The 19,769-nt window shown below is 39.0% G+C and overlaps 2 protein-coding genes across 12 annotated transcripts; both read left to right on the forward strand.

Moving 5' to 3' along the window:
* Positions 1-619: 619 nt before the first annotated feature.
* On the forward strand, positions 620-2,659 carry LOC141045833 (uncharacterized). 11 transcript variants are annotated; one of them, XM_073536626.2, is made up of 4 exons: positions 620-1,827; positions 2,070-2,135; positions 2,290-2,432; positions 2,564-2,659. In XM_073536626.2, the coding sequence occupies exons 1-3, from the start codon at positions 1,784-1,786 to the stop codon at positions 2,402-2,404; spliced, it is 225 nt and encodes a 74-aa protein (XP_073392727.1). In that variant the 5' UTR covers positions 620-1,783; the 3' UTR covers positions 2,405-2,432; positions 2,564-2,659. The 11 variants fall into 11 exon arrangements, 6 of the variants coding, with proteins under 6 accessions (XP_073392727.1, XP_090109919.1, XP_073392723.1 ...); XM_090253793.1 differs by having other exon boundaries at positions 623-1,366; positions 1,481-2,135; XR_016505199.1 differs by lacking the exon at positions 2,564-2,659 and having other exon boundaries at positions 624-1,366; positions 1,474-1,827; positions 2,024-2,135; positions 2,285-2,391.
* A 3,109-nt stretch (positions 2,660-5,768) lies between these two features.
* On the forward strand, positions 5,769-9,613 carry LOC112288004 (putative leucine-rich repeat receptor-like protein kinase IMK3). Its single transcript, XM_024531732.3, has 3 exons — positions 5,769-8,217; positions 8,416-8,748; positions 8,857-9,613. The coding sequence occupies exons 1-3, from the start codon at positions 6,633-6,635 to the stop codon at positions 9,150-9,152; spliced, it is 2,214 nt and encodes a 737-aa protein (XP_024387500.1). The 5' UTR covers positions 5,769-6,632; the 3' UTR covers positions 9,153-9,613.
* The last annotated feature ends 10,156 nt before the right edge of the window (positions 9,614-19,769 follow it).

A 19,769-nucleotide genomic window follows, 5' to 3' on the forward strand; every position in this document is an offset into this window, starting at 1 on the left:
TCACAATTTTTTTGTCTTTTTATAAACTTATTATAATCTATAAAATAATTCTAAAATTAGATATATAACTTCTCTAATGTTTTAATTAAAATAATTAATAAAATTATAGTAAATACATTAGGTTGCTTCTAAATCCATAGAACATATAAAAGCAAATTATTTTTTAGTCAACAATGAAAGAGTATAAAATCTTGTAACAAGGTTTTTTTGCTATCATCTTTTCTAGTAACTTAATTTTTTGTATAAAATTTTAAATTGCATTAATTTTTTTAAAAATTTAAATTTAGTAAAAAAAATTAAAAATTAAAATAAATGAAATTAAAAATAATGTAATTTTCTTTCAAATTATTTTAGATTTACTATGAATATCATTAAAATATTAGTATCACTATTATTAAAATAACGATTTCTTACATGAAATTGATGTAGTTTCTTTCATAAATTTTATACTTTTATTTATATTTATTTTTGAATTATGCTGTAATATTAATTAGTCTTTGTGGTTGTTTATAATCTTTATTCTTGTGATAAGAAAACCTTAGGATCTTACAATAAGCGGGAAGTTTACTTTTGCTCATTGAGAATTTAGTTAGTTGCGTCTGCATGTTGATAAATTACGTCTTGTTTTCAGCTCAAATGGGCTTCCTCTGCGAGTGCTGTGTAGCTCAATCTGAAATGCCATCACATTTTTGCAGCAACGCGACGGATATTGTCTCCCCCCAATAATACAGAATACGAAGTTAGCCAAGATGCAGGTTCATGGATTCTTACAGGGATTCGCAGCGCAACAAGGACGTAGAATTTCAAGACTGCTCTGTCAGGAGGTTCGTGCCCACAGGAAAAACTGGCTGCAACAGGTGATGTGATGTTGTGACATGAAATCCTGCAGGTCAATCGTCTTCATGACTCTGGGGTACAATTTGTGCGGTATGTTTCAATGATTTCCCTCGCTACTACCCCTGTTGTAGTTGATATCATCAATTAAGTGTTCATTTTCAAGGTTGCACTTATTACTCGTATTTGAAAATGAACACGAATTTCTGCGTAGGGCAGACTTCTGTCGAACTTACGTTCCATCACAACTACCCAGCCAGGGACTGCTGCGTCAGGAACAATGAACAGAGAAAAGCCAATCCCTCTCGGAAGCTAAACTAGAATTACGGGGTCACAACTGTGTTGAAAAGGTGTGGGGACAAGGGCTTGTGGATTTTCCTCACGATAAAGAGGGTTGGCTCATCAGCAATTCCGATACAGCTTTTGTACTTCAAGAGCAACTAGTCCCATTATGTTTCTTCAGACAACGAAAGTCTTGAAACAAGAAGACGAAGAAAGTGCTAACTTCGAGAATTTGTTCTCGTACGACGAGGTGAGATCAACCCAACGAAGAAATTTGAAGTTCCTGCCAACCTGCTGTCATGTTCTAAAGTTTCATGGCAGTTCTATCTTGATAAAGCGCAACATTCTGAATCTCAGATTTCAGAGGAGAAAGCCTCTTCATTGTTGAGAAAAAAGTTAGGTGGCAGCGGAGATGGTTGCAACCCCAACGAGGCTGCTCTCTTTGGAGACAGCACACACACCAAGTCACGAAGGATTTCTGGGATTGTCGAAGGCATCAAAACCCACCACTGGAGATGTGGGACGGGCGTGGAAAGTGGACTATTGATGAGCTCGGCTGATTCGAATGTAAATCAAGACGAACATTGTCTTCGGCGGAGGCCTCTCGTACCAAATAAGACGCAGTGGTATCCTTGAAGCTCCCTGCATCTCTCAAGATGCCTTCGAAATGCGGCGCTGTCCACTACACCTCGGCAAAATAGGTTTCTCCAAGTAAGAAAGATTTTCCCCCAAGGCCTCTTGGCAGCTGCAATCTCATCGAGTCTCCCTCGAAAACATCTGAACAGCTCGTAGTGATGAGGTTCTGGAAGAAAGCCTGCTACCTCCAGATTTTTCTCTTGCTCACGACGCGAAAACATGGTGATCGATATCAGAGGTGAGCTTAACCCAGTTTGTGTTCCATCCACAGGGAGTTCAATTCGTCTCACTGACAGGATTGCAATTGTTGGTGATAGTTGGGCAGGATGTGACACTTCACCAGAGATCGATCGTGGACATTGGAGGGACGCGTACAAAATCAGGTGCGAAAGTGTCTCACCCCCCTTGTTGCAAGAATTGAATATCTTACTGCTGGGTTGATGAACAAGTAGATTCTGTAATATATATATATATGTTTCGGTTGCTCACGAGATGGACACTGATGAATCCTTGCTTCGAACCATCTCCTCAGACCAGGTTCGAATTTCGCTGTGCAACTACTCTACATCTAGTAACTGCAGCCGGACAGCATATACCTCGCCTACTGGAGCTCGGAATGCAACAACACAACCATGGCACTGCAGGAAAATGATTGACCTCAAGAGGACACCATTTGCCAGGCAAGGTTTTTCAGACATTGTATTTGGTAGGACTTAAAAGCACAGTTGATTGTATAATGAGCATCAGAGAGGAATCAATTGGAAAAATTCGGCTTTCTCAGTTGAACTTGTTGAGACATTTTGATCTACAGGACACGCCCGCTCCGGAGTATCTTATAATAATAAATAAATAAAAGTGCGTGTAAAATATGAAGCGTGTAAAGAAAGACGCCATGGATTCTCAGTCTTATTGGTGAGTTCTTCCTGCAACAAGGTGAACAGCTTTCGCATTTTTTGGTGTCCAAGACGCAGCATTTAAGACTGTAGTCTTGAACTTGTATTGCAACCGAATGTCATAACAATTTGAATAATGTCGTTAGATTTAATACACTTGAAAATTGTTGAATAAGGGTATGACGTTACAAAGTGAAAGTTTCTTGACACCAAGCATGTATAATTTACAACCCAGTTTTGCAAGATGTCAGAAAAGTTGATTGTTTGAGGGGAAATCTGGATTTGAATATTCAAAATATAAGGCAGTAGTGCAATGACTAGTTTAGTGTGATGACCTGGCATTAATCAACTGAGTTAAATTTATATGTAGATGTTTATTTTGTCAAGGCACATTAATATTTAGCAAACCTCTACACTCATGCATTGACTGTTGACTGCAGTGAAGGTTGCAAATTGTTGAATGAAATTATCATTTTTAAACAAAGGCAAATTATTCAAACTTTTTAGTGGTGTTGTATACAGAGGTATTACAAAGAATGCTTGTTATTGGGAAAAAAAAAAAAAAAAAAAAAAAAAAAAAACATTAATCATACAAAACTATTTATAAGTTTCATAAAATGATAATAATAATAGTAAGTTCCGTTCTCTTTAGAAGTACGTCTATGATAGTGATGATGACTTCTTTGTAATAATTTCAAATACGTCAGGAAATTGGTATAATGACAATTGAAACTTTAATTAATAATTATAACGTTCAAATGATGTTTTATGCTGACTTGAACTTGCTCCATAATATGCAAAAGTATAAATCACTATTATGCTCCATGTTATGAAAATAGTCAGCAACTTAAAAACAACAGGAGGAAAGGAAAAAAAAAAAAAAAAAAAAAAAAAATGGAATTAGGGGGCATAAATAAATGAGAAGCATTGCCACCACAACACATCACACGGCGTGACCATGTTTGTTTATTATTGCACAACCAACTTAAGTCTAAGTTCCACCCAATGGTTCAAAGCCCATTTCATTCAAATACAAGTAAGTACCAACGAATGAATGCTCAAATGGATGAAGCCCAACTTATTATTAATCCTCTTCCCCCTCCCCTCATTTTTTTTGGGTATTTAAAGCAATGGCCCCCACACACCCACCTACTTACTTAGTACCACATAAAAAAAAAGGGGGGGGGGATTGATATCCCATGATATCCATGATACCCATGATCACCCTTCATTCAATAGCAGTCCAATGGTGGTCTAATTGATGCCACTCACTCTATTGCCCCCAAATTCAATCCCCTTCTCATTCATTCATTCTCCTTTTGCCTCCTCCTCCTATTCACCATCTTTTTCGACACATGATTCCCATTTTGTCTACAATGATTCCAATATTGTCCTTTTGTTGTCATTGTTGTTGTGTGATTTTTTATTTTATAATATTTTTTTTTGGTAACTTATTATAAAAAACAATCAAACTTTCATTTTGCCACCAAGAAATAACCAAAAAAATGTCCCAAAAAAAAATTACTTTTTTAAAAAAATGAAGTAATTTATTTGTGAAATGTGGTATTTAGTGCTTAACTTGTTTTGGTTTTTATCTTCAATACATGTTTATGAAAACAAGGCAGAGGGTTGCTACTGCAGGTGTCTAAAGTCAAATTTGGTTTCAACATTTTGTTAATAGCTAAGAATCATGCTCATTTTACTAATTGAAACTATTTCTAGCTACTCTGATCTTACAACATGTTATTTGACCTTAGTGAATAGTGCTTGCATTGTTAAATTCGTGCTTTTGTTATGCTTATCGTAAAAGCTTACAAATGACTGAATTAAAAATTTGTAATAATAAAAATAAAACCAAATGTAAATATTACTGTGGGTGAACACGTCTAAAATTTTACACATACAAATAATATTACAAGTTATTTTTGGACGAAGAATAAATCATAACACAAAAACTATAAAAGAAAAATAGGTACAATAATTCCAACACGGTCTTTAGTTATGTACTTAATTACATATTCTCCTGAAAAAGATGTCTTACAAAGACATTCACATGAAAAAAAAAGGAAAAAAAAGAAAGAAAAAAGAAGATGTCATTACTATTATCATTATAAACGCGAGCTTCTAATTTTCCCTGAAAAACTTGAGTTTAAACTGAAAGTTAAAAAAATACTGACTTACTTTCATCCACTGATTCCAAATGCCAGATGTGGATTAACATTTCATCAATTTCTGAGACATATCTGGCCAATGTGGTGGAAAGGCCAAGACGTTGCCCTTTTACAGTAAAAAGAGCCAACGAATAAATTCAAACTTACCTCTAAAACATATATATATGTATATACATATATATATATATATATATAAAACACACATACGAAGTAAAAATTGATAAGAAGCCAACAATCAAAATAATCATCGATTCCCTTCTTGGAAAACGTTCAGTGCCATCGAATGACTGAAATTATTGAACAAAAATTAAAAAATGCTCACAAAACAATAAATAAATAAATAAATCCTCATGCAGCCACGGTTCCGAAATCAGACCCTCCGGAATGGTACCGTTTTGCTTGTACTGAAGTCCAGCGTGGAACCCGACATAGAATTCCCGCCAACTGGAACCTCTCCAACTGTTCAACGGGTCTCCCTCCAGAATCCCTGCTGGAAGATTCCACATCCATCCATAGACTCATAACCCATCATCCTTGAACGATATCGTCCATACACTTATGACCGTTATGCCGAAGACACATCCCAATCGCGAACCCGAACGGCTCTCCCGACCGCCGCCAGCTTCATTGTATTATTGCAACAGGGGGACACGATCCAACGGTTCCCGACTGAGAGCTGTCGGATCGGACGGATGCCAGCGAGCATTGGATCCGAGTGGGGCCGGGCCGGGCCGGGTGGGGTGGGGTCCTGTGGGAGTCTGGACCCGTGCACCCTAAGGATACGGAGCCCCGTTGCAGGAGCCAGAGGCGAGGCGGCGATCACGAACCCTGGTGGATGCAGTGGCAGCGATGGTGGGGTGTGGGGATGACGGATCCGTCCGTTAGCCAGCACACTCGATGCGTCGTCACAGCAGCTGGAGACCGTCTCATTTCATTAGGGTGTGTTCGCCAGTGCGTCAGTTTAGAGTTCGTTTCGAGCCGCGCCCCTCGTATTTTGCGCCGTTGTGGGTCTGGAGGGAGGGAGCTGCAAGCGTGTCTAGGGAGAGCTAGAGTGCGGCTGTGGGGGAGAGTTTTCACGCTGCAGCTGCAGTGAAGAGTGTTGCCGGCGCGGTTCTAGGAATAGTCTCGGTCGTGATCTCTTTGGATTGTGGAATATTTTGGGTTCTGGTGCTTCTGACCGTTGCAAATTGGGGGTGGGGGTGTTGCAGGTGGTAGTTAATCTCTTCCGAGGGAAGTGTGTGGGAGGGATGCGTTTCTACCGTTGGTCGCGTGGGAGGCTCGGTTGATCGTGGTTGAATTCAGCTGTCTTGTTTGTTATGTACATTTCGGCAACTGGCGAGGATAGTTTATTCACTGTTTTGCGTGGAGCGGGGACAGTGTGTGTATGTGTGTGTGTGAGTTTTAGCTGTTAATTTGCGCGTGTGGTCACTGTAGCTCTCTCCTCCGTGCGTGAACGCTTTACTTCGGAGGTTGCTGTTTCCTCGACATGCACACCGTGTGTTCCAGTGATACCACGTCTACATTAGAACCTTGCAGTATCCTTCCCCCGTAGTTTCGAGGGTCGAGCAGGAGTTTCACATTTCGTTAAGCTCTTAATGTCCTGGAGTTGCAATAATGTCCGTCGTGGTAGTGCTTTGACAAGCTGAAATCGCAGCTTAGGTCCGTGTTGTTTGTGTAGCCTACGTACGTGTTGCAAATTCTGCTGCGAGATCTGCCTTGAGGTAGTTGTGGGGGAGCTGATAAGTGAATTATGTGCCAAGCTGTTCTCCAGCTGTAGCACTTAGGAGTGTTTCAAAATTGGATGTAGTTGGCCGTAATGGTTTCCCATAAGCAGCCAAATATATGGAACCTGTGGGCAGGATGGCGGATCGTTCTCTTCTTGCTGCTCATTCACCTAATTGCAGCCCAAGACCCGGACCAGCTACCGAACACAGATGGCATACCCGCGTCTCCGCAGGAAGTCTTGGCCTTGCTCAGGATTAAGCGTGCATTAGTTGACCCTCGCAATGTCTTGGCAAGCTGGAATGAGAGTGGATTGGGATCATGCGATGGCACTTGGTTAGGCATCAAATGTGCTCAAGGGCGCATTATCTCCATTGCGCTTCCATCGAGGCGGCTTGGTGGTTCCATTGCCACTGATGTTGGCAGCCTCATAGGTCTTCGGAAGCTCAACTTCCACCATAATAACATCACTGGAGCCATACCAGCCTCTCTGGCCACTATTACCTCTTTGCGGGGGGTTGCATTGTTTAATAACAGGTTTACAGGCCCAATACCGACAGGTTTCGGAGCTTTGCCACTTCTACAAGCTTTCGATGTGTCCAACAATAATCTCTCCGGGTCTCTTCCTGCGGACTTGGCCAATTCGCTCGCGTTCAACATTCTCAATCTTAGTGGTAACAACCTGACTGGTTCAATACCATCGGAGTATGGCGCGTTTCGGGGACAGTATCTAGACTTGGGGTCTAACAGCCTCAACGGGCCTCTACCCGGGACGTGGACATCCACAAGACTAGTGGAGTTGCATGTGGGCAACAACCAGCTCACTGGTATCCTTCCGGAGGGGCTGGGAAACGTGCACACCCTTAAGGTTCTGAGCATTGCGAACAACAATCTGAGTGGAACTATTCCCTCGACCTACGTCAATCTCACTTCTCTAGAAACCTTCGACATGCGGGTGAATAACGTGAGTGGTGAGTTCCCCTCCGGATTCGGGAGCTTGCCGCTCACCAGCCTGAATGTTACTTACAACAGGCTCAGTGGCCCTGTCCCTACCTTTGTTACTGCTTTCAACATATCCTCCTTCAAACCTGGAAACGAGGGGCTGTGTGGATTTCCAGGTCTGTTAGCTTGTCCTCCTTCAAGTCCTGCACCGTCGCCCGTCATAGCAGAAGGAGCCGGAACTAGAGGGAGACGACTAAGTACCTTGAGTATTGTTTTCATTGCTCTCGGTGGTGCGCTGACTTTCATTTTGCTGGTGACGATGATCATAACGCTATGCTGCTGCTGTAGAGGCGGAGGGGCAGCTGCCGCGGGTGGCGACAAGCCTGAGAGGTCTCCCGAACGAGAGGGTGAAGCTGGAGGCAAACTGGTCCATTTCGAAGGACCGCTCCAGTTCACAGCTGATGATCTTCTATGTGCAACAGCTGAAGTGTTAGGGAAGAGCACATATGGTACTGTATACAAGGCTACCTTAGAAAATGGTAGCCATATCGCAGTGAAGCGTTTGCGTGAGGGTATCGTGAAGTCCCAAAAGGATTTCACCAAAGAGGTAGACGTCCTCGGCAAGATTAGGCATCCAAATTTGCTATCTTTGAGGTCCTACTACTGGGGTCCTAAGGACGAGAAGCTCCTTGTGTACGACTACATGCCCGGTGGAAGTTTGGCTGCATTTCTGCATGGTATGTCTCCGGTCCTGAAGTGTCCCACTGCACAGCATTTTTGCATGTGTTTTTTCTTCGTTTTGATATTTTCAGTAACCTCCAAGTTTTACCACTCCCAACTACATATCTATGCTGACTAGTACTATTCGAGACACGGTCCGTCTACCCATTGTGAAAGTGGTTGCAATGACTGACAGTGTTGTTGGATGATTTCAGCTAGAGGACCTGAAACATCTTTAGATTGGGCCACTAGGATTAGGGTAGCAGAGGGAGCCTGCCGGGGACTTCTGCATCTTCACAGTAACGAGAACATCGTCCACGGGAATTTGACGGCGTCCAATATTCTTCTTGACGCAAGGGGTCCCGCCATAACTGCCTGTATATCAGATTTTGGCCTTTCACGCCTTATGACTCCAGCTGCGAATGCCAATGTAGTTGCTACTGCTGGATCACTTGGTTATCGTGCCCCTGAGCTAACCAAACTAAAGAAAGCAACAACGAAATCTGATGTTTACAGTTTTGGTATTGTATTGCTGGAGCTTCTAACTGGTAATTACTCCTTCCAATCATCACTTAGATTCCTGGCTCATTGGTTTACAAAAGTCATCGCTTACGCTTCTGTTCTAACCGTCCGCGACATATCATTGTCATGAGCAGGCAAGGCACCTCAGGATGTGAGCACCACCGATGGGGCCATTGATCTACCTGACTATGTGGCCGGCATAGTTAAGGAGAATTGGACAGCAGAGGTTTTTGACTTAGAGCTGATGAAAGGTGCTGCGGCACCTACCGAGGAGGAGTTAATGACAGCATTGCAATTAGCTATGCGATGCGTGTCTCCTTCTCCATCAGAGCGTCCAGACACCGATGCAGTTATCCGATCTCTGGAGGAGTTGCGATCGAGTGAGCGTTTCCAGTCCCCTCGAACGCACTCAGAAGGGACTTCAGTCTGATTCTTTCAATTCCTTGGCGATACATCTTTTGAATCCCTTGATGCCTCTCTGCTCTCTACACCTGTACATTTTACGTTGCACACAAGCTATTGTTGTAGTCTGTGAAAGGGTGAAGACCTCAGAATCTATCTCAGTAGATCCAGACTAATGCAACCTGGTTTTAAACTTGCCGCCTCAGCATGTGTAGGAGCCAATCTAATCTCAAGCCCAGCTGGAACCTCGTCGTGCACCTAGTTCGCAGCATTGAGGTCCTAATTTTGGTCGAAGGGTTGGAGTAGATTGAGTAGTACAGGTAAGTAAGTCCAGAAGACTTTCGATCTGAACATGCTGAAGCAATGTACATAGGGAGGAGAGGAGAGTTGATACCTTTTGAGGGAATTTGATAGCTCATTCTTCGAAATAAGCTTGTAACATTACATGTGATTTTTCACTTGCATAACTTGTGCAAAATCTTCCCGTAATGCTTGTGCCTTCTGTCTTCTCAGATGAGGTGCTTACACAGTACTCTCATTTGCCCACTCTTACACAATCCTCGTACAAATTTCCTTTGCATGTTAGATGCATGTAGGTTGTGCACTGAAAAACAGGAAGACCCAAGTTGTATGATTCACTATGTGCAGTAATGCCCGTCTTAATGTATTTTTTATCGTGTAATTTCTACCATAGCTTATTTACTGTGTACTCAACAGATTAAGTCACAACCAATAGATATTTATGTTGCTATGCCTGTCCAGAATGTGATACAAGGCAGACTAAGTTCCATGTAGCTCACTGACTTCCTCAAATGACGATGTACAACCGAACATGTATTCTGCTCATATTCGCTACTAAACCACTACTAAACCACCTCGTCAAACATGTCCTTCTCAACATCATTCACTGTGACGAATGACTATCACTTACAAAACTTTTCTTCAACTTGAGTGCAGTATTATGTAAAATTGATCAGTCTACATACTTCTTTCACAAAACAAAATCCATGTTGATGTTTCACGACATGTGAAAAAGTCTGAAGAACTGTCCAACTAAACTTGTACTTGTGTCTTGGTATTACACTTACTAACTCGTCTTCCAGAGAATACTTGTAATGTCTTGGATACAAGTATTGGGGCATTGATATTTGAGCACATTGCTGCCAAGTGAAATTGCCTCAAAAGTCAATCTGAAGCGTTTGATGCAAATATTGAAATCCATAGTCACCTTCTTTCATCGTGTTGTAATTAATAGAATTGGTTGCAATAGTCCAAGAGATGTTGCATTGTATGCTTTGTTATATTTGCATGACTTACAAGAGAGTACAAAAGCTTGAACATCATGATCCAAACCTATCCAAAACCATGTCCTTAAGATCCATTGTTATGTCCTAGATGTCCAAATATTGGGATGTCATGTCCCTCTTGAAGTATGTGTATTAAGAATATAGCATTGTTAAGTACATAAATCCTCTTTTTGAAATAGAACAAGCCATTTCTAAAACTATAATCTTAATATTGCACATCGTCTACCTTTAGTCAATTCCTAACCATCTTGAAATAAGCATCCCAATGTCTAGCTTCTTTCTATTCTACTTCTTTAGTTAGATTTGAAATGATACTATTAATGGTAGTGATTTTTGCCTTGTCTCCCAATTTGGCCTTTAAATTTGGTCTCCATAATAAGTTGTTTAATACATTATATTATTGCTCTTGCTTATATTCATGTTGAATGTCAAAAATTTGCAACTATTCTTTCCAATGATGATTTTGTGATTTCACATTTTTTAAAAACAAATCATATAGCAGGGATCAATGGTCACTTTGAACAATCACTGGTTTCTTCAACAAATAATATTGCCACATCTTTGTGGCATATACAATTGCTAATTGCTCTTGACCATGTGCAGAGTAATTGCGCTTTGTCCTTTTGAACTTGCATGATTCATATATTAGGGGTTGAAGGCCCCTACCAAAGTTTTGTTGAAGAACCGCTTTATTAGGAAAGTCAAAAGCATCAATGTTAAGTGTACAAGGAAAATTGAGATCATACAATAGCAATATTGGAGCAATAATGAGTGCCTCTTTTAACTTATCAAAGACACTTTGTTATTCTAGTTTCCATTCAATTGAAGCACCATTCTCTAATAAACATATCAATGATGCAATAATGTATACAAATTACCAAACAAAATAGAGATAATATCTAATAAGGTCTAAAAAAGAGCAGACTTTAGAAGCGTCCTTAGAGGTTGGCCAATCTTCTATTGCTTAAACCTTATCTTGCTTTATGTATATGCCTTTTAAAGACACCACATGCCTCCAAAAGATGATCTCTGACTTTCAAAGCTCATACTTTGATTGCTTTTAATAGAAGCGACTATCTTGTAGCCAATACATCACTTTCTATAGATATTACTCATACTCCTCAAGGATTTTACTATATATTAAGATATCATCAATAATGACAATTAGATCCTTATCCAAAAGATCCTAAAATAATCTATTCATGTGATCTATGAAGGAGGCTAGAGCATTGGTGAGGCCAAAAAGTAAAATAAGCCATTCAAAATGCCCATGGCATATACAAAATGCCATCTTTTCTATATCCTCTCTTGCATTAGGTGTCTACCAATAGCTACTTCAAAGATCCAATTTTCTAAAGTTGGTTGTACATCAAAATTGGTCAAAAAGATTGTCCACAAATGAAAGTGGATATGTATTCTTAACAATTTGCTTATTGGGGCCGTAATAGTTGATGCAAAGCCAAAGTCCACAATCCTTCTTGGAAGTAAAGAATATAAGTGCTTTCTATGGTGATGTACTTTTTTGAATAAGGTCCTTATCCAAAAATTTATCCAATGTCTTTTATAGCTCTTTAAGTTCTTTTGGTATTAGGTAATAAATTAATTGACTTATCGGTTTGATTTTAGATAATAGTTCTATTTGAAAGAAGGCACCTCAAAGTATTTTCTTAGTCATCTGCAAGGTATATATTCTCTCCTTTAATTACATTAGTTTTAATCCCAAGTTGGTTAGCAATTTTAATCAAGATACAATTTTTTATGGAACTACAATCCACAAGTACTCGACATGGCTATCCTTTTAGTTGTCCCATTAAATATACTAGTTGATTCTTTTTAAGGCCATACTATTTGTCTCTAAGAAGCAATACTTATTTTTAATATTAGCCCTCAATGCCTTTACTAAAGAGACTCATTTTCATGCTCCATCTTATTATTAACTTGATGAGACTTGAGATTGTGAAACCGCCTTGATTTGTTGGTACTTGAATTTCGACATTTTGGACAACCTATGATCTAATAGCCTAACTCTTGACAATAAAAACACAATTCTTTTTGTGACAATATTTATTGTCTTTGTGGTATCAATCTCCATTGGCATTAATAGTTATGCCATAGTTGTCACGGACATACTCATGTAAGCTAGTAATTACATATATAAATAAGTAGAAGTAAGTAAAAGTAGATAAAAATAAGTTAATTCTATAGTATTTGGTATAGAAGCTTCCTAGAAGCTTCATAGATACTGCTTTGACTTCATAGGTGTCTTTAATTGACTTTTTGGATTAGAAACGTAGTCAACAAGTTGGCCATGTGCCACACATGATGTTAGCTTGAAGACCAAGCTAATTATATGGCCCACACGTAGAAAAATTTGCCTTGTAAGTCAAGACAAGTGTCCTACAAAGTCAACACATATTGGAAGTCCTATAAAACGTCGCCACGTAGCTCCTAGTTAGATAGTATATATAGAGACAAGAGTGAAGCCTTCTTCACTCTTGTCAACTCCTTTCTTATTTCCAATCTAGTTTCAAGAGTCGTCATGTTTTCTAGTCTTTGGCAATAGCCATTCTAGTTCAATATATTATCACCTTTGAGTGATTTCTAAGTATTTTCGAGTGACACGAGAGTGTATTGAGATTATCTTTCTTTGGAGTTTATGTCGTTGTTAGTTTGACAATAGTACTAACATATTATTTTTATCTTGTTCTAGAAGTGAGTGGATTACCCCACTTCTATTATTGTATTTTGAAGGTTGCGGACTACCCACCTTTAAATAAAAAAAATCTTATTTTCTAACATTGATCTTTTCATTAAAGAGAGTAGATTATCCTTCTTTGTGGAATTTATTTTTAGAGGTTACGGATTACCTTCCTCTTATTTAACTTTTGAATTCATTTGAGTTGTCTATGGAAGAAAAAATCATGGATGCTACACTTAGTGGAAGTGAAAATAAATTTGCAACTATTGCAGATCTTCATGACTTTATCAACACTCTTAGGACCAAAATTTCACACATCACCAAAACCAACTATGGAAGCACTATTTCTACTACTATGGAAGAAGTTCAGAGTCTATGCTAAGAAGTTGTGTAGTTGAACAAAATAAGTCGATTAGCCTCGCAACCAAATTCCGAGAGTTTTGCTTCTACAAGCTCGAGGGAGGCAAGGATTAATATGCCTAAAAAGTTTGACGGAACAAGATCAAGATTTCAAGGATTTTTGCAACAAGTTAAATTCTACTTAAGGTTATATCCTTTCTAATATCCTAATGGATTTACTCAAGTTGGATTCATAGGTGCACTTCTATTTAGAAGTGCTCTCTCTTGGTTTGCACCTTTGATGGAAAAAGATTCACGACTACTCTATGATTTGAACTCATTCTTGAAAGTATTTACGGCTACATTTAGAGAAAGTGATTGAGAAAGGATAGGAGAGACCAAGCTTATATCACTACGACAAGGATCACGTTCAACCACCAAGTATGTCGCTGAATTTCAAAGTCTTGCTTGTGATGTGGATTGGAATGATAAATCCCTTATCAATCAATTTTGCTATGGATTAAAAGATAATGTCAAAGATTTGTTATTGAGAATGCCAAAAACAGATTCTTTAGAACAATTCATTGTTCAAGCTATTCTATGTGATAATCATTTATTTGAAAGACGTCAAGAACAAAGATATGGCTGGAGACGAACAAGTCAAGTCATGGCAACACTTTTTAAGTTTTTGGAAACCTTTCCATCAAGGCGAGAGCCAATGTAAATTGATACGGTTTTAAACTCCTCACAAAGCAAAAAAAGACTCGATGACATCAAAAGGGCTTATATCTATATTATGGAGAAACTAAACATACTGCTCAACATTGTCCAAGAAAGCAACGCAATCACAAAATAAGGACTATGATTGCAAAAGAAAAAAATGTGTTGAAAAATGAGTTCTTCTAACTACAATAGGGATCGTTGTCATATTATGTGCTTTCCTGCTCGAGAATGCATCGGACGTCTGGCTGTAGAAGGTAGTATGGAGATTCACCAATATTCAAGCAGTCTATCAGTTTTTGACTATTAGAATACAAACGACTGCAAGAATACACCATAAATCTATACGAATGCCCTTCGACTACTCGTCGAAGTCTTTTTTGCCCCAGCCGGTAGGTCTCTAGACGTTACAGAGAACCCCGAACAATCCAAACTGCTAATCTTTGATACCGCTTTATACTCACGATCTTGTATCCACTGATTGTCTTGTTAGATTAACCCAATAAATTTCATTCACTCTGCATACTCAATCCTATAGACACCCTTTTAATTCTTCAATCACAGACGTAACTTCGATTTCACAAAACAGTCAAGAGTAATCAAACCCACTTCATTAAAAATCCCGATTCACCATTACAACACTTTGATTATTCAGCAACGATTGCCTCAGTCTTTCCAAAACCCTATGAAGAAAAAAAAAACCCCAATTCTCCGTCTTTTTTTCCCGCCCCGAAGCATGAAGCTAGCACTCCGACCCTTTTAAAAACTTATTCTCCCGCTTTCATTTCTTAACCTATTCTCCACTTTAACTCTAATTCTCTCCTCTTTCAAACCTTAGCCTCTGAATTTCTTCAATCTTCCATCTTGGATCCGGAATTGGCTCTGCAGTCAGAGCTTTTTCCTCTGTTTTTACGTTTAGGAGATCTTTTTACCAAAACGTCGTTCTCGGAACGACACAAAGGACGGAACAGCCTGAAACAGAATCGGAGCCCCGTAATCGGGACCACGTTGAGTCGCTCGACCAATTCAGGTCCCATATTAGCTAAGAGGCCCATAGTAAGACTTGGATGTTCCCGTAATGGGTCCGCATTGGGTTGCCCAACCAAGTCAGGTCTCATATTGGGTAAAAGGACCCGGATTGGATGTCTTGAAATTGGATCCAATTGGCTCTTCGAACCAGGCTCACCCGTCGTTGAATTGGTCCTTTCTCTTTCTGCTGACTTCCATTATTGGAATCAAACAGAGCATTTTCATATGCCTCGGCTGACTGTAATGGGACGATTGACCCTGGCCTCTCAGTATTTGCATTGGAATTGGTCATTACTCCCAATATTTGAGGTAACTGAATATTAATAAAAGTCCTCTTTCTTTATATTTTCATGGTATACTTGTGTTACAACACGACATCTACTCCCTCTGTGTCACGGCCATAATCATGTAAGCTAATAATTACATATAGAAATAGGTAGAAGTAAGTAAAAGTAGATAAAAGTAAGTTAATTCTATAATATTTAATATAGAAGCTTCTTAGAAACTTCCTAGATGCTGCTTTGACTTCATAGGTGTCTTTAATTGACTTTTTGGATTAGAAACGTGGTCAACAAGTTGGCCATGTGCCACACATGTTGTTAGCTTGAAAATCAAGCTAACTATGTGGCCCACACGTAGAAAAACTTGCCTTGTAAGTCAAGGCATGTGTCCTACAAAGTCAACACATATTGGAGGTCCTATAGAACGTCGCCACGTAGCCCCTAGTTAGATAGTATATATAGAGACAAGAGTGAAGGCTTCTTCACTCTTGTCAACTCCTTTCTTGCTTCTAGTCCAGGTTCAAGAGTCTTTAGTTTCTTGTCTTGTGGCAATAGCCATTCCAGTTTCCTTTTAATATATCTACTTGTTTATATTTTGACTTGTTATATCGAGATAGCCTTTTGGTGTATATTTTCCCTCATCGAGTCTTTGTCCTTGACACTCTGAACCTGTAGATCCTCTGGTATGCACCAATTTACCCAATTGCTATTTGATTTAGAATATATTCTCTACATCTTTGTCTAGTTCGTCTTCGTCACCTTCATTATCCAAATCACTTTCAATCTCTTGCTGCGGAATCTCTATACCTTCATTAAGATCTTCCATATTCATCTCTGCATGTCTTCGTTTAAATATTTTTACTCGCTCCCCTGCAATTGGTATTTTCAATTTTGTACCATCTAACTCCCATAATGTGTAAGTCGCATTATCATGAATAATTGTTACTACAAATGGTCCAAACCAACGTTTTAAAAATTTCCGCAAAGTGCTATGTTGATTATCCAGACTATTGTCATAAACAAGTACCCAGTCACCTTCTTCGATTGCTTTAGGTCTCAATTGATGTTGCTTATCGAATCGCGCCTTGTTTTGTAACCTTGCGCTTTTTAACCTTTTCAAAGCTATTTGCACATCTTCCGATCTTTGCTCCAATTGTCGAATCCTAATAGCCAGAAGTTCTTCTCTTGTCAATCCATCTTCTCACGGTAGCATACTCCAAGTAAGTACCTTTTTTTCAATCGACATAATTGGTTTTTGACCTGTCATAAGTTCTACTGGCATATATCCTGTCACCGAGGTATGTGTTGTTCGATCAGCCCATAATGCAAATGACAAAAGCCGTGGCCACTTTTTAACCTTCCCATTACAAGCTTTAACTAATGCTTTCACAATCGGTGGGTGACCGCGTTCGCTTTTTGTATTCCCTTCTGGATTATAAGCAATAGTCAGTGATAGTTTAACTCCACATCTTTCAAAGAACTTACGAACTTCTTGTGCATTTAATTCTCCACGATCTGCCGTGATTTTTCCTACGCATCCATAGCGGCAAATGACATCTTCAAGCAAAAACCTACAAATCTCCTCTATAGATTTTGTCCTCAATGCTCTTCCTTCTACTTGATTTGATAAATCTTCACGAGCTAAAATCAAATATCTCATCTGCCATAATCCAACCGGCATAATAACCAAATCAACAATCCATTTAAAATGAATAGCTAGAGGATACGTAGGATGAAGACCATCTCGATGTCGGATATTAGAATACGATTGACAGATTTCACATGACTCTACAAATGAGAGCACATCTCGATACATATTTTTCCACCAATATCGTTCCTTGAGTTTAACAAAAGTAGCCCAGATTCCTCTATGTCCTGCCCATAAACTATCATGAAACTCCTTTAATAATTTTAGTCTTTCTTCCTTTTTGCCTATCACTCATCGTGGCATCCCAATTCCTTTCTTCGGTCTCTTCCATAAGAATCCATCTCAAAGTAAAAATCCATATGTTTTTTTTCTTATTTGTTTGAATTTTTCTGTAGACCAATTTCCCTGCTTAGTCAAGGTATTCAAGTAATGACCAATATCCAATAATTCTCCTTCATAAGATTCTTCAAGAAATAGCTTGTCTTCTCTGTTGAAATTTGATATTGAATAGAATTTCAATCCGACATCATCAATGTCTTCAACCATTTCGTCCTCCCTCTCGTATCTTGCTCGATATAGCATGTCTGCTACTAAATTGTCCTTCTCAATGATATGCTTGAATTCTGGATTTAGTGACTTAATATAAGCAATCCATCTCAACATTGCAATATCTGGCGTTGAACAGTTAATAATCATTCCAAGCAATGGCAAGCAATCTATTTCAATTACTACTATTGCCCCAATCAAATAGTCCTTTTCAGCTTTCATAGCCGAAACGACTCTCCAAAGTTCTCTTTTGACTTGCGAATATGCACGCTGACGAATACTTAAAACTTTAGTCCCAAATCGAACTACAAATCTACTCCCATTTGAATCATCTTGACCCACAGTCCATCCAACGGCAATCGGACTAGCGTCTACAGTAAGAATCACTGGTCTATTGCACTTATAATCAACCTTCCTCAATATTGGAGGTGACATCAATAATTTCTTCAATCTTTGCATTGCCTGAATATGCCTTTCTTCCCATTTAAATCGGTAGCCCTTGCGTAACAGTTCATATAATGGATCCGCTATGTGAGCAAAATAAGGGATCCAGATTCGATAAAATACACATGCACCCAAAAACCTGCAAACCTCTGTTAAAGAATCACAATCCTCTTTCATCCTTCTAATTGCATCAACTTTAGTCGGATCTGGTTTTCTTCAGTAAGATCCACATAAATGTCCAACAATTACAACCTCTCGTACTCCAAATACGGACTTCATACCCGATAATGTAAGATGAACTTCTCCAAGCCGAGTTAAAATCTTTTCACAATCTTGTATATGATCAACAACATATCTGCGACACCCCCTCATATCTAAAGTTTCATCCTTGTCTCCTTCTCTGCACCCTTTTATAGGAACATCATCAAGAAAAGGCATAGTCTTTTCCGGAATAAAATCTCTCAATACCTTATTCATCCCATTCATCATATGTGCAGCTGAGTTGGTCGTGCCTTGAGGAAGAGTGCACATTCTAACCAATCCAAGTGGTGTTCTCATCATTGTCATATCTCTACTTCCTTCGGCAAGTTGAATTTAATCATAACCTGAATACAAGTCACCCATTGAATAGATTGCCCTTCCAACAAACACCTCAGCAAATTCATCCACAATAGGTCCAATTCCTACATTCCTGACAGTTACTGCATTCATCGATTGCATATCTTGAATAAACCGTAGTGACCCATTCTTCTTGGGTACCGTAAACCATCGACTAGAATACGACGCAAATGAAGGTTCCAATATTTTCATCTTTATCTTTTCTTTTAATAGTTCCACCAATTTAGGTAAATGTGCCCTCGGTACTGGAATCGGTCTTAGATTCCAAGGTACATGCGGTACAGTGAAGATAACTATAGGTGTTATAATATTTGGATCCACACACCCAATTTCATGAGATTCGAAGGCAAACGATCTACCTTGTTTAGCCAACATCTTTTTGAAGCAAGTAATTTCCTCCGGCAATAAAGAACCATAAAAACCAATCTTCAATTCTTCAAAAGTCTCTTCAGTAAACTGATATCCAATACTCATTGGATCTCTTAAACTTGCTTCTTTTGATGCTTCTCCCATTTGTTCTTTAGAATCCTTTGGTAATGGTCCGGCAACAGGCTTTACCTTCTTATCTGCCATTTTATATCTCGCCTCTACTGTGACTTCTGGTGCTTGAAAAGATTCCAGCATGGTATAAACCTCTCTTGAATGAATCTCAACAATCTTATCATTATCCCCTAACCCAATAGATGTAATCAATTCCAATGAATCTTCCAGTCCATTTTCTTCATAAACACCCAAAATCCTCTCATCATCTTGCAATGTACCTATCTTGCATAATTGCCCTTCAATATTATATAATCTTTTTCTTTCTTTTCTTTTAAAATCATCAACTTTCTTATACATAATATTTCTATTTTCTAATATACCAATAAAACTCGAATCAAAGGTACCTTCATCTCGCGAGAGTACCTCCTCTTTTGTACCTCCATAATCTCGCTTTATAGTGGTACCTCCCCAAAATCCTTAAATCCTTCAACAATCTTTGGCAATGGTTTCTCCCTCAACCTATCTCGATTCC

Source organism: Physcomitrium patens, chromosome 10 (assembly GCF_059467195.1).
Source record: "Physcomitrium patens ecotype Gransden chromosome 10, ASM5946719v1, whole genome shotgun sequence".
Lineage (NCBI taxonomy): Eukaryota > Viridiplantae > Streptophyta > Bryopsida > Funariales > Funariaceae > Physcomitrium > Physcomitrium patens.